Source organism: Hermetia illucens, chromosome 4 (genome assembly GCF_905115235.1).
Source record: "Hermetia illucens chromosome 4, iHerIll2.2.curated.20191125, whole genome shotgun sequence".
NCBI classification, from domain to species: Eukaryota; Metazoa; Arthropoda; class Insecta; order Diptera; family Stratiomyidae; genus Hermetia; species Hermetia illucens.
In genome coordinates, this window is record NC_051852.1 from 33,234,318 (window position 1) to 33,246,126 (window position 11,809).

Consider the following 11,809-nt stretch of genomic DNA (forward strand, 5'->3'; position numbering starts at 1 on the left):
AAAGGTGTTATAGCGTAAATTCATCAATTAAATTAACAGCCTATTTATGTACAAATACATCCATGGCCGCCACTCACTTTATTTCGATGCACCATTGCAAAATCTATTCGTGCAAATCTTCCATTGGATAGGCACAAGGCTCCGAATAGAATTTCGTACTGAGCCTCATCTCGAGAGTCCTGCACACGTTACAGTAGGTAGTTGTTCAGAACAGCAGGAATTGGAGTAGCATTTTCCAGCCACTTTACAGGATCTATTTTGTAATACAAATGATAGAGGGATAGCAGTGAATTGGGGGTTGGTCTTTAGTCATATGATATCTCCTCCGGAGATAGAACCTACGGAAATGGGGAGCGGTGAGGTCGCGTATTCATGCTCGAGTAACATTGTTGACTCATTGCGGAAGTGCATTAAGTATTTGCATTGCATTCAATTTCAGTTTAATAACATCTGTTTGTTGTTGTTAGAAAGGAATTAAAATTAATGGATGTTGTTTGAGGAAAAAAAGCCTTTCTCCTCTGGGAGAGTAGCATGAAATATGTTGAACAAAAAAGCTTTAGACTCCACGACAAATGGGCCCTGTTATTCTAGGAGGATTAGTTCCATTTTCTTATGAAGGGCCCACTGGATATGGGTCACTGCTCTGCAAAACATGTGGACAATTAGATGGACATTCTGTACGACTTCAAAGCAAGTCAATGGAATTGCCATGGCACAGGTGGAAAATGATTGGCATTTTAGTTTTTAGTTTATTTTACTGGCAGGAGCCGCAGCTCCGAGCACTCAGGCCATTGTTAGGCCGATTGCACTATCCCCGTAAATCGCCTATTCAATAGCTTCTCACCTACGGCGTTCGCAAGCTTTAGCGAATCTGAGAACATTCTCCAGAGACAGAGAGTATGCAGATTCTTCATTGAAGAAGACCTTATCAAGGTGCCTTCGTTTGAGATCTGAGGGGGTCGTGCAGCTGCATAAAAAGTGCAGAGCCGTTTCCTCATGCTCCTCACGTTGGTTGAACATAACTCAAACCACCACTCCAATCTTTTCTATATGGTAGTTTAATGTCCTGTCCTGTCCATGTCCTGCTAAAAGCCTTACTAGGGGGTAGGATGTCCCACTTCTTAAGGGACAACAAAACTGCCGACGCCAGGTTCTTTCACAAGGAATTTCGCCTGCCGGCAAGGGTTCAAATTTGTGAATCCTTGCAATTTCACCCTTCAGAGTAGACTTGACAGTGGATGGCCGGTTGCCAAAGCGGGCTCTGGCCTCACCATTGTGGATCCAGACCCTCGGCGAGCCAGTCTGTCAGCCTCCTCATTACCAGCGATATTTTAGTGCCCCGGCACCCACATCAGGAATGTTTCGTTCACTTGGCCAAGTTTCAGCAGCATCTGATGACAACTCCACACCAACTGGCTTGATATGTCGTTGCTGTTTAGTGCTGATAATGCTGTCTGACTGTCGGAACAGATTCCAAAGGTACGACCGCTCCACTTTTGTCGCAGACAGTCTTCTGCTGCCAATGAAATGGCATATATCTCCGTCTGGAATATGGTCGTCATTTTTCAGACGGATCGGGCCAGTTCAATAATCACATTCCCCGAGAACACCCATGCGCCCAATCCGGCTTCCGTAACTGCCCCGTCGGTGAAGATTGATAAGTCTGTAATGTGAAAAGACGCAAGGGCATTTATCGACCATTCTTCTCTTTTGGTGATTACGACAGTGTATGTCTTTTCAAAGACGAATCTGGAAACCATATGACCGATCGACTTCAGGGCTACCGGATGTTTGTCAACGAATTCCCAGACAGACGGATGACTGTATGATTGCCCGCCTTTCCACGCTCTAATAGTATCGAGTCTCTATGCGTCGTTGGCAGCTTTCCGTTTCACCTCCAAAGTGAATGGGGGTAGATTTAGTATAACTTCAAGTGCTGCAGTCGGGGTAGTACTCATTGCTCCAGTAATACTTAGGCAACCAAGCCTCTAAACCTGCGTTAGCAGCTTCCTGCTGTTTGCAAAGTTCCGTCTCGGCCACCAGACGATGCATGCATACATTAAAATGGGTTTTATTATGGAGGTATGCATCCAGTGTATCCATTTTGATGAAAGTCCCCAGGTCTTACCTATCGCGTTCCCACAGCATCAGAGCAATCTACAAGATTTCTGATATTGTTCATGGATACGGTGCTTCCACGTTAACTTGGAGTCGAAATATATTCCTAAAGACTTGATTGTTTGTGCCACCTGGATTTCCGCCCCTACTAAGTTGGGTAGCGTTCCTAATGAACATAACTAGTCCAGTGTTTCTAGCGTTCACCGTAAGCCCATTGCGGAGGCACCAACTGTGGATTTCATGCAGAGTTGCATTCAAGCGGTCACATACTGTGTCCGTAAACCTGCCGGTAATTATTACGGCTAGGTCATCTGCAAATGCTTGCGGGAAGACTTTTTTGTCCTCCAGGAGCCACAGCAGGATATCCATTACGAAGAGCCATAACAATGGAGACAGAACCCTTCCCTGTGGACAGCCCCTAAGACATCCTGCCTCAATAGACTTCTGGCCGACCAATATGTGGATTTTTCTCCACTCTAGCATGCAAAGGATCCAACTGATTAGCAGCGATTTGATTCCATGCTATCTTGCGGCATCACAAATTGCCGCAAATGAGACATAATTGAAGGCACTTTCGATGCCCATGAATGCGCCTAAGGCGTATTCTTTTTCGGACATCGCATTTTCAATTTTTGCCATGAGTTTATGGAGTGCTGTCTTCGTGGATTTGCCTTTCTGGTAGGCGAGTTGCCTATTGTGAAGTAGCCACTTAGGAATGTGTGCATCCATTATGAACCGTTTTACTGGTCTTTCTAGTCCTTTTAGTAGAAAAGACGACAGACTGATCGGTCGGAAGTTTTTTGCGTCTGTGTAGGTTGGTTTCCCTGGTTTGGGAATAAATAACACCTTCACATCACGGCAATAAATTGGAATATAAGCGTGTGCGCGGCATCGCCTATATATATATTCCGAATATGTAGACCCAGGGCATCCATTCCCTCTATTACTAGCTCAGGAATGATGACGTCCGGACTTGCAGGCTTGTATCTATGGAACGAATTAAATGCCCATTTCACTTGCTACAGTGATACTACTTTGCATGCCAGATTCCAGTCTCTCGGTTGAGGGCTGTATGCATCTCTCAGCGCCGAGATTAGATTTTGGATGCTGCTTGAGAAGTGCACTTGAAGCAAATGGTTTGTTTGGCATGGGCATCATATTTTTCGTTATGGCTGCCGAGCATTGAACGCCTTTGGGAAACAACTCCTACGGAGATAAGTGCTGTAAACGCAGCGAGCCTCCAGTTCAATACAAATGGCGCCCATTTAAATCGTAAGGTTTCTCACAAGTTAAGCTAATGGAAATAAGACTAACCAAGAGCACAATTTTTTTGCAAGAAAAGCAAACCATTCGATACACGATACTTGCTCACTGGTGGGGCGCTGTCGCTGGCGTCACTGTTTACTTAGGGTGAAGTCGTTCACCGACACCAAATCTATCGGTTATGTACTCAAATTACTTGACCATGCTCGAAAATCCTGCAAGTACTTCGTCTCACTTTGAATGCTCGGAACAACCCATTCAAACCCCTTTACCAGTAGCTTAAATTTCTCGCTGGCCAAGGGCTTCGTTTGGATGGTGCCTAGCATCTGTTGGACAATATAAGATGTCGATGATCATGTCGAGCAAGTGTTGGCAAACATCAATGCGCTTGCTGTCGACTGATCCGGAATCGAAAATCACCCTCATGGAACCTTGTTTGTCACGAACACAGTGATTGGCTCTCTCGTAATGAAGTTCACGTCCTTGATAAGCTGTCTAAGCTAAAATAGCTCGCCGCTCCCGATCAGTTCTGCCACCTATCTGCTGGAAGGAATCGCGCCTCCAATGACCCTCTAGTGAACCATTCTATACTCATAATTAACAATTTTTGTCCTTTGGTTTAACAAAAAAAAAGAGGGAGATCTTCTCGTCCGATCCAAATAGTGGCTAACGTTCCCCAAGTCATTTATTTGGGAGTGTCTCCTCAGTTATTCTCAGTCATTTGCTCACTGCTCTCGTAATCTCAGGCGTTGCTTGGGCCACCAGTAAATCGTCGACATAGAGTTTCTGAGAGACATAGAGTTTCTGCCTTTGATGAATCCCAGTTCTCCAAGAAAGGCAGCTAACCTCACATTCCTGACTCTTTCTGACTGTTTTCTTTCTGCCTTGTTAAATCCTTTAAGCTGCTCCATAAAGATCTCTGCAGCCAATTCTTCATTGAGTTATGCACTCTCACATCTAGGTGCCTTGTTAGTTGGGACTTAAGAATTCACTCCGTCTTCCCAGCTTGTCGTAAGAGGCGACTAAAAGGAGTAGAAATTTGTGGTTTAGCAACCTCCAAATTCTGAAACTTTATTGTTACCTCTCCCTCTTGCCACAATAATGGTACTCTGGAAAGCCGAATGGTAGCAGACGCGAACTTGTTGTGGGGTTGTTTCTGATAACTACCGCAAAACCCACTTTCTTAACCTGGAAGGCGGTTTCTGACAAACTCCTGATTGCAATATTCCGGTCCAGATTAGGAAGCATCACAATTATACTGTGCTATGCACCAACGGAGACTTTCGATATAGTGCAGAAAAATACTGGAATTCCACGCAGTTTAGGAGAGGCTTGTGATCATGATGGGTGGTGTGAATGCCAAGGTGAACTCTGACAACAGTTTGTTCGCACATACGATGGATGTGGATTTCTACGGCTTTCAACGCTTCGTTATTAGTGACACATTTTTCGAGCACAGAGCCCACCATAAATTCACTTGGATTTCTTTGGAGTCACATCGCTGACATCGGCTTTCGAAAGGGATCGTCATCTGATGGCAGGTTACGTCCACTTGCATGTTGCGGCCGCATTTTCTCGCCCCCATGTTCAACATCGACCACATGTATGATCCAGTTGTCGCTCGACAGAAGCAGATGCACTGAATAACCTGCCTAAGAATATCGATCAATATTGGGTCACCATCAAAAATGTACATTTTCGGGTTTTGCGCAGGTCATAGGCCACATCTCGAAGGGATGTCATAAGATCTGGCTAATTGCAAATCATCGAAATTGATCAATGCACGAAAGGGATTGAAGGCTCTATTAACCACTGCGAGTGATGGCGGGCAAGACCCGCTCCAGCTCCGATACTGAGCGAAATCCCGAAAAGTTCAACGTAGCGTGTCAACGTGCCAAAGAGAATTTGCTTTTGCGCTGGTCAGGGAAGCGGAAGATACGGTAGAACACAATGACTTCAGAAGTGTATACGGCTTACATGCGGTCGCAAATCTTTCGATGCACTTCTAAAAGACGTTAATGGTCGACTTCTTATGATGACGAGCAACTGAAGAGGTGAAAAGAAAACTTTACCACGGTTCTTAACCGTATCAAATCAGTGAGGTTCCTCCTCTTATAGAACGGATAGTCATCGTAACATGCGAAGAAGGACTGTTTCTCCAAGGAGAGAAGAAATAATTTCGGGTATCAATGCTGACGGAAGTGGCAGTGGATCGGCCTCCACATTAAGGAGGGGAGGACAATTGTAAATGTAAAGAAGGAGTACAGACATCTCAGGAAATCATCGAGGGAGCTGAAGCGCATTTCAGGTAACCGCGAACGATGGCGCGTAGGTTTGGTCGCGTGCTATACTCCCTGGGGAGCAGCCACATATCCATATACATGTAGGTGTCGGTAACGAAGCTTCAGCTGCGTTTGTAATGTTAGTAGGACTCAGAACTGTAGAAAACAAGGAACTACTTTTATAAAACCTGCTTGCAATGCTTTCAAGAGGCCAATATCGACTGATCGCATAAAATACCACACCATACGTTTGCGTTTGAAACCAAGTAGATTCCACAACCTGGTTTTGTTACCCACATTTTGGGGTTCGAGCTTAATGAATGATTTCTTTAGACTATTAACGTCCTTATCGGTTTTGATCGTCCCCCTAGCATCGCCAGTTCGCAGCATCGCAGCATTCCTTGAGGTGACAAACCGTAGTATATCACGCAGTCAACTCTTAGCCCATGGTTTTACCGAGCTCACAATCGAAACTCATTTATCCAAGCCAATGCTCATGAGTTGCGATTAAACCGAGGGTTCACACTTCCACGTCTCTGACAGAATAACCCTTTGCACCGTATTGCTTTCTTCAGTGGCAAGCTTCTCTGCCGGGAACTTTTCCAGTACCATCTTCAGAGTGGCTGGCGTCTGTCTGTAGGTTTTCATAACAGTTGTACATACACCACGTCTTACCTCTGTTTTTTAAAACGAATTTTCAAACTGTCTCACTGCGTTCTTTGATTACGATTGTCCCCATTGTGTTAGATTGAAGTGTCATTGCCACCGTTTCATTCAGAGGGTCATTTATTCTGATAGGTTTCGCCTTTCCAGCTACTCTTTGCCGATTATGGCTAATCTCCCAATCTTGGATGTGGTTATAATCATGATTATACCACCAAAGTTTGAATTTCCACTACTGTCTTCGGTTGACGAAGTTTCAGATCTCTTCGCATCCTGAACTGCGTATAAACAGTACTCACTTGATAATCCACTTCTTCAACAATTTCACTCTTTCATGCTGTAATCGTGACCTTAATAGTTAGTCAATTTGTGGTCCTACGAATGGTATGGTAATCAATAGTCACGTGTCAGCAACTACTATGGGCACACAGCGAGTTACTCCGGAAGAGTTGTCCGGTAGCCCAGTGACTCCATTCGCACGGCCCTTTATTCCTGGTGCTACCGCCCATCAGAAGAGACGCATAATACTTTAGATTAGGGTCTTTCGTTGGCCGCTTGGCTGATTGAGATCATTCCAAAACTCCTAACCTTCACGAATCAATATAGTATGCAAGTGATATTGATGCAAAAGGCAAAGCGTTCCCATAACTGTTCCCACCTTTGTCTACGTTGGAGGAGAGACAGACTTTACTAAATGTGTGTGTACATGTTTGCCGTTTCATCTGCCAAAATGCTTCGTAAAAAGGCGTACGCTGAATCATTTAAAACGACCCTGAGAGCAAAACAGGCCCTTAGTGTTATCCTTCCCGCTAGTGCTTATATATTAGGCTTCAGTAAATTAAATGAACTTTTCACGGTTAGAATCACACCTACGCAATATTTGCCGATATTAATATATTAACAAATTTTATAATCGATCAAGCATTCATTGGATGTCGCTATCCAATTTTATGGCATTGGTCGGAATTCACACTACCGATTTTAAAGGCCTCTTTCATTCTCAACAACTATGAGCAATGCATTGTAGATTACCCACCCCAACTTTCGTAGTGTCTAGAAAGTATATGACTTTAAGCAGCAGTACCTTCTTCCGCTTCCACGGCGCGGAAAATATTCCATCCAACATGCATGCTTTGAAGAACTCAGCGAACATGGTTCTTCTAGACTTCACCAGAGCTTTATTGCGCCTATTCCATTTCAGATTTCCAACATCCTGTCTTTGGCTACTACGAAAATTGTTTACTGCATCTAAAGTTCTCAGGACACTATTTTCCCCTACTTTTCTAGGTAGCCACCATTAATTTTCTACGTACTTCCGTCCCGGCATACACTCAGCTTTTGCAATTTTCCAAAATGTTTTCGTCAATTTATCCAACTTTCCCCACATTCTACCTCCTTCCAATTTTATGTTGCCCTAGCAACCCCCTACTAAACGTTGTCTCGTCACCGCAACAACTGTTCGTATAGAGGCTTGCGTACTCCACCACTTCCGACAATATTCTGGCTTACGTCAGAAGCTGATGAAGGATGACTCTCCAAGATTGAGTAATAGCTTTCTTCGAAGTGACATATCCCCACGACTTCAATGCAATCGCCCAATCTTCCTTTTGGTCACGGGGGATATTTGCCAAGCCTTATCAGAGGGCTAAGCTTCGAGAAAATTTCTGGCCCGCCCGCCTACCTTACCGAACTTAGACAGTTTCACCAAAATGCAAAAGGTCTAAGGACCAACCTCTCGGGTTTCAAATTAGCGTGCCAACATCACGTCATCTCCATTTCTAAAACCTGGTTGGATAACAGGATTTTAAAGCTCGTCAAAGGTTACTCTGTCTTTCGTTGTCACAGAGACAGTGCTGCTCTTGGCAAGACAAGCAGCGAAGATGACTTAATTCCTGCTAAGTCCCTTCTCCGTGCCGAAATCATTTTCGCCTCCTCCTCGTCCACCAACGATTCTGTCACCATTGGAAACATTCCGCCAAACGTATGCCATATTTATTATTGGTGGCGTTCTTTATGCTTCCTTGTTCGGAAGACGGGGAGGAGTTCAATGAATCATAGCGTTTTTCTTCAAAAACCTCCACTACGTTGATGACATCTGTCATGGGTCATGGATTTTGGCCAAATGGCTCTTCATTTGAAAGGGGAGGCAAATAGAGTCGGACTGAAGATAAACACCAATAAAAAGTAGGTTCTCAGTCTGAAGGATCGTCACACTCTCCCTATCTGCTGTAATGGATCGTCCATGCTTGTCTGCATTGTATCATAGACAAACAGAGAAGATGACTTAATTGCTACTAAGTCCCCTCTCGGCACCGAAATCATCTTCGCCTCCTCCTCATCCACCTACGATTCTGTCACCAGTCGAAATCTTCCGCCAAACGTTTGCCATATTTTCCCTGCCTCAGCCCTCCTCTCTGTACGAAGATTTCTTCGACAGATTGTCGGAAGCCCCAATCACTTTGTTCCCCTCTCTTCCTTTCATGCTCCCTGGTGACTTTCACCTTTGTTTGATCTTGGCCTACTATTCCAGGCGTTCCTTCCCTCTCCAATCCTTCCCTTCCCTTATCCATTTTCATGAACACTTGCGCCGCCCTCCTGTTCAATCATTACAGAAACCACTCGGAGCGCACTTTGTTCTTGTCCTCACTGACTTTCGTGCGGGTTACTTTCTCCAATCCCCTCATGCCACCTCTTATGTTGCGCCCGTCGGTCACTATCCTGCTCTCGAGTTTGATGCTTAGTTATCACTCCACTCACATGCCATACGCAAGCCTACCAAGTTTAACTTTAAATTACTGTCCTCTAGGACTTATGCTGACTTCGTTTTTTTCCAAAACCGTCAAATCCTTAATACTTAAGTCCAGAAAGGCATATCTGGTCAGTGTTGAAGACCAACTAGAGCGTGGAAAACTAAAACTTGTCGGATCCCACATTCGCAAGTCCGCTGTTCGTCCCTCGTATCGCCTCTCTTTACGCCTCTCCTTGTCGAGTAACTCATCAGCAAACTTGACTCTAATGTCGGCCCTGGTTACAACGGCCTTCATTTTTTTGGCCTGGGAAGGGTCTCTCATCTTCCCCATTCACAAAAATGGCAATCGCGTATCAAGAATCTTGATGCTATGAGGCTGATTTTCCCTTTCCTTGTAATCTGGATTACCGGGCCTGCCATCCGTAGGTGTCATATCTACGGATTGATGGGATTCAAAAACCATAGCAAACTTGTCAAAATTTCGCAAACATAATTTATGTCATTGCTTTCACTTTCCAATTGTCCTTCAAATTCCTTCAAAATTGTTAATTGAACCATTAGAACTTCGAAATGTAAAATTGCGATTTCCAGGAAGGGCACACAATGTCGCACTTCAAAAAGAATATTCTCGATTCACGTCAGCAGCTTGCCCCAGAAAGGACACTTAATCGAAAAATTACAGTTTTTGGTACGGACCCGGTTGGTATGGCTTGCGCTCACGCTATCGCGAATCGAGGATTGGCGACAGAAATTTGTATTCTGGACAAACAAAGCTCAACCTTGACCGGAGAAATTTTAGATATTAAATTTGGCGCATACTTCATGGACAATATCAAGATCATTGGAACATACGGTATGATCCCGGTTTTCTTGGACTAAAAATTCAACCTTTTCTTTTCAGACTTCGAAAAGTCCATGGGTTCGGATATCATTATTATTGCTTCTGGGGTGACCCGACTGCACGGTGAATCCCAAGCCGAGTTGTTGGAGCAAAATCACGAACTAATCCTCAAAATTGTCCCAAAATTAATGATCTACAATAACAATCCGATCCTGATAGTTTTCACCATACCCAATAACATCCTGACGCATTTAGCATGGAAGCTATCAGGCCTATCAAGCTCTCGAGTAATTGGTCTTGGCAACATCCTGTACACGTCCCGTTTGAACAATATGATGGCAGATCGGTTAGGAGTGAGTCCTTCAGAGGTTTCTACATGGGTTATCGGAGATACTGGTAGTCATAGCATTCCAGTATGGAGCTGTTCTAACGTAGCTGGAGTACGGTTACGAGACAAGTACCCAAAAATAGGGAAAGAAGGTGATGGGGACAATTGGAACAGGTTGCACAGAAATGCAGTTGAACTAGACGATACAATCAGTAGTTCAAAAGGGGCTGCTTGCTGGTCAAAGGCCATTGTGTGTGCGACTTTAGTTCACGACATCTTGAACAACACCAGAAAAATCAGAAACGTGTCCACGTTGGCCAAGGTAATAGGTTAATTTGGATATCCGTCTTTTTATGGACGAATATAGTTTGAATTGTCTTCCAGGGACACTACGGTATCAAAAAGAACGTATTTTTATCTCTGCCATGTGTCGTGTCTGCAGAAGGAGTTAAACATGTTCTGAGGTTACCTCTCGATGTAGAAGAACATCATAAGCTTCAAAAGGCAGCAAAAGAGGCGGACGTTTTTCGACCCGGAAGCGGATTGCGCCAAATTAGATATTAATGCGTGTATTTATATATTTATACTATTTTTAATATGTAACACTTCCTGTTACTTAGTGGACGTTTATAGTTGGCCTGAACGTCCTGAAAACTGATCCGCCAAATGGTAATCATCCGCGAAAAGTCGTGGGGTTTTGATTCAAAGACCAAGCCAATGTCCAATTTGTTATGATAATAATGGTTCCTTCAAATTATAACAAAACTTATCAAGTAACACTGCAAATTCGACGTTGAGTAATCTATAAACAGCGATAGTAAGAAAAAAGTTTTTATGCAAAAGACACATCTACGTCAGCTCCGCCGCACCAACTCCGGAGATAGAACGGGCGCGTGTGGAATTCGTATCCATTAAAAATCACCCCCGGTCTCTCCAGCCCCGGCCTCGCAGGACGAACATTTAAGTATAATTTCACGGAGAGGGTTTGCCTTTAGGTACTCGTTCTTCTCCTCCTTTCGGCTTACCTCCCCCTTTCCTTCTTTAGCAACTCCTCCTGTATTTTGACGATTGCGAAGGAAACCGTAAGACAGTTCTCTTTCGTCTTCAGCATCTCCGCAAGTAAATTCTCCTGGCTCACGCCCCTCCCAACACTTGCTTCAGGTTTCTCCTCTCCATTGCAAACCTTGATCCTCCGGTATGCCATTACAATTCGGTGAACCATCGTACCAAAAACGGCGCAGATATTGCCTGTAGCAACCACCGTGTCCAACGAGGAACTGACTAATGTGGTAGTTAGTCTCCCCATATTCCCGCTTAAGCCACACCCTAATGTTAGGAATCAGCCTGTGTCTCCACCGACCTTTCGTAAACTCGTCCCATCTGCTGCGTTGCCAGAGATCATTCGACTCAACAGGGATGATGCCCGCCACCATAAATACTGCCTCATCGGATATGGTTCTAAAAGCACTGCAAACCCTCAAAACCATCAGCCGGTAAATCGGGTTCAATCCTTCTGTCTCTGAGAATTTGCAAGTTCCTCTGCCCACTCAAGTGACAAGTAAAGC

The 11,809-nt window shown here is 44.3% G+C and overlaps 1 protein-coding gene across 1 annotated transcript; it reads left to right on the forward strand.

Moving 5' to 3' along the window:
• The first annotated feature begins 9,401 nt into the window (after positions 1-9,401).
• LOC119654922 (L-lactate dehydrogenase-like) lies at positions 9,402-11,039 on the forward strand. The gene is made up of 3 exons (XM_038060571.1): positions 9,402-9,928; positions 9,977-10,566; positions 10,629-11,039. The coding sequence occupies exons 1-3, from the start codon at positions 9,679-9,681 to the stop codon at positions 10,806-10,808; spliced, it is 1,020 nt and encodes a 339-aa protein (XP_037916499.1). The 5' UTR covers positions 9,402-9,678; the 3' UTR covers positions 10,809-11,039.
• Positions 11,040-11,809: the final 770 nt, after the last annotated feature.

Excerpts from the sequence above, each read along its gene's own strand:
- LOC119654922 (XM_038060571.1), top strand. The coding sequence starts at position 9,679 with ATGTCGCACTTCAAAAAGAATATTCTCGATTCACGTCAGCAGCTTGCC. Across the intron at positions 9,929-9,976 it reads CAAGATCATTGGAACATACG|ACTTCGAAAAGTCCATGGGT; the intron begins GTATGATCCCGG and ends TTTTCTTTTCAG. Across the intron at positions 10,567-10,628 it reads ACGTGTCCACGTTGGCCAAG|GGACACTACGGTATCAAAAA; the intron begins GTAATAGGTTAA and ends ATTGTCTTCCAG.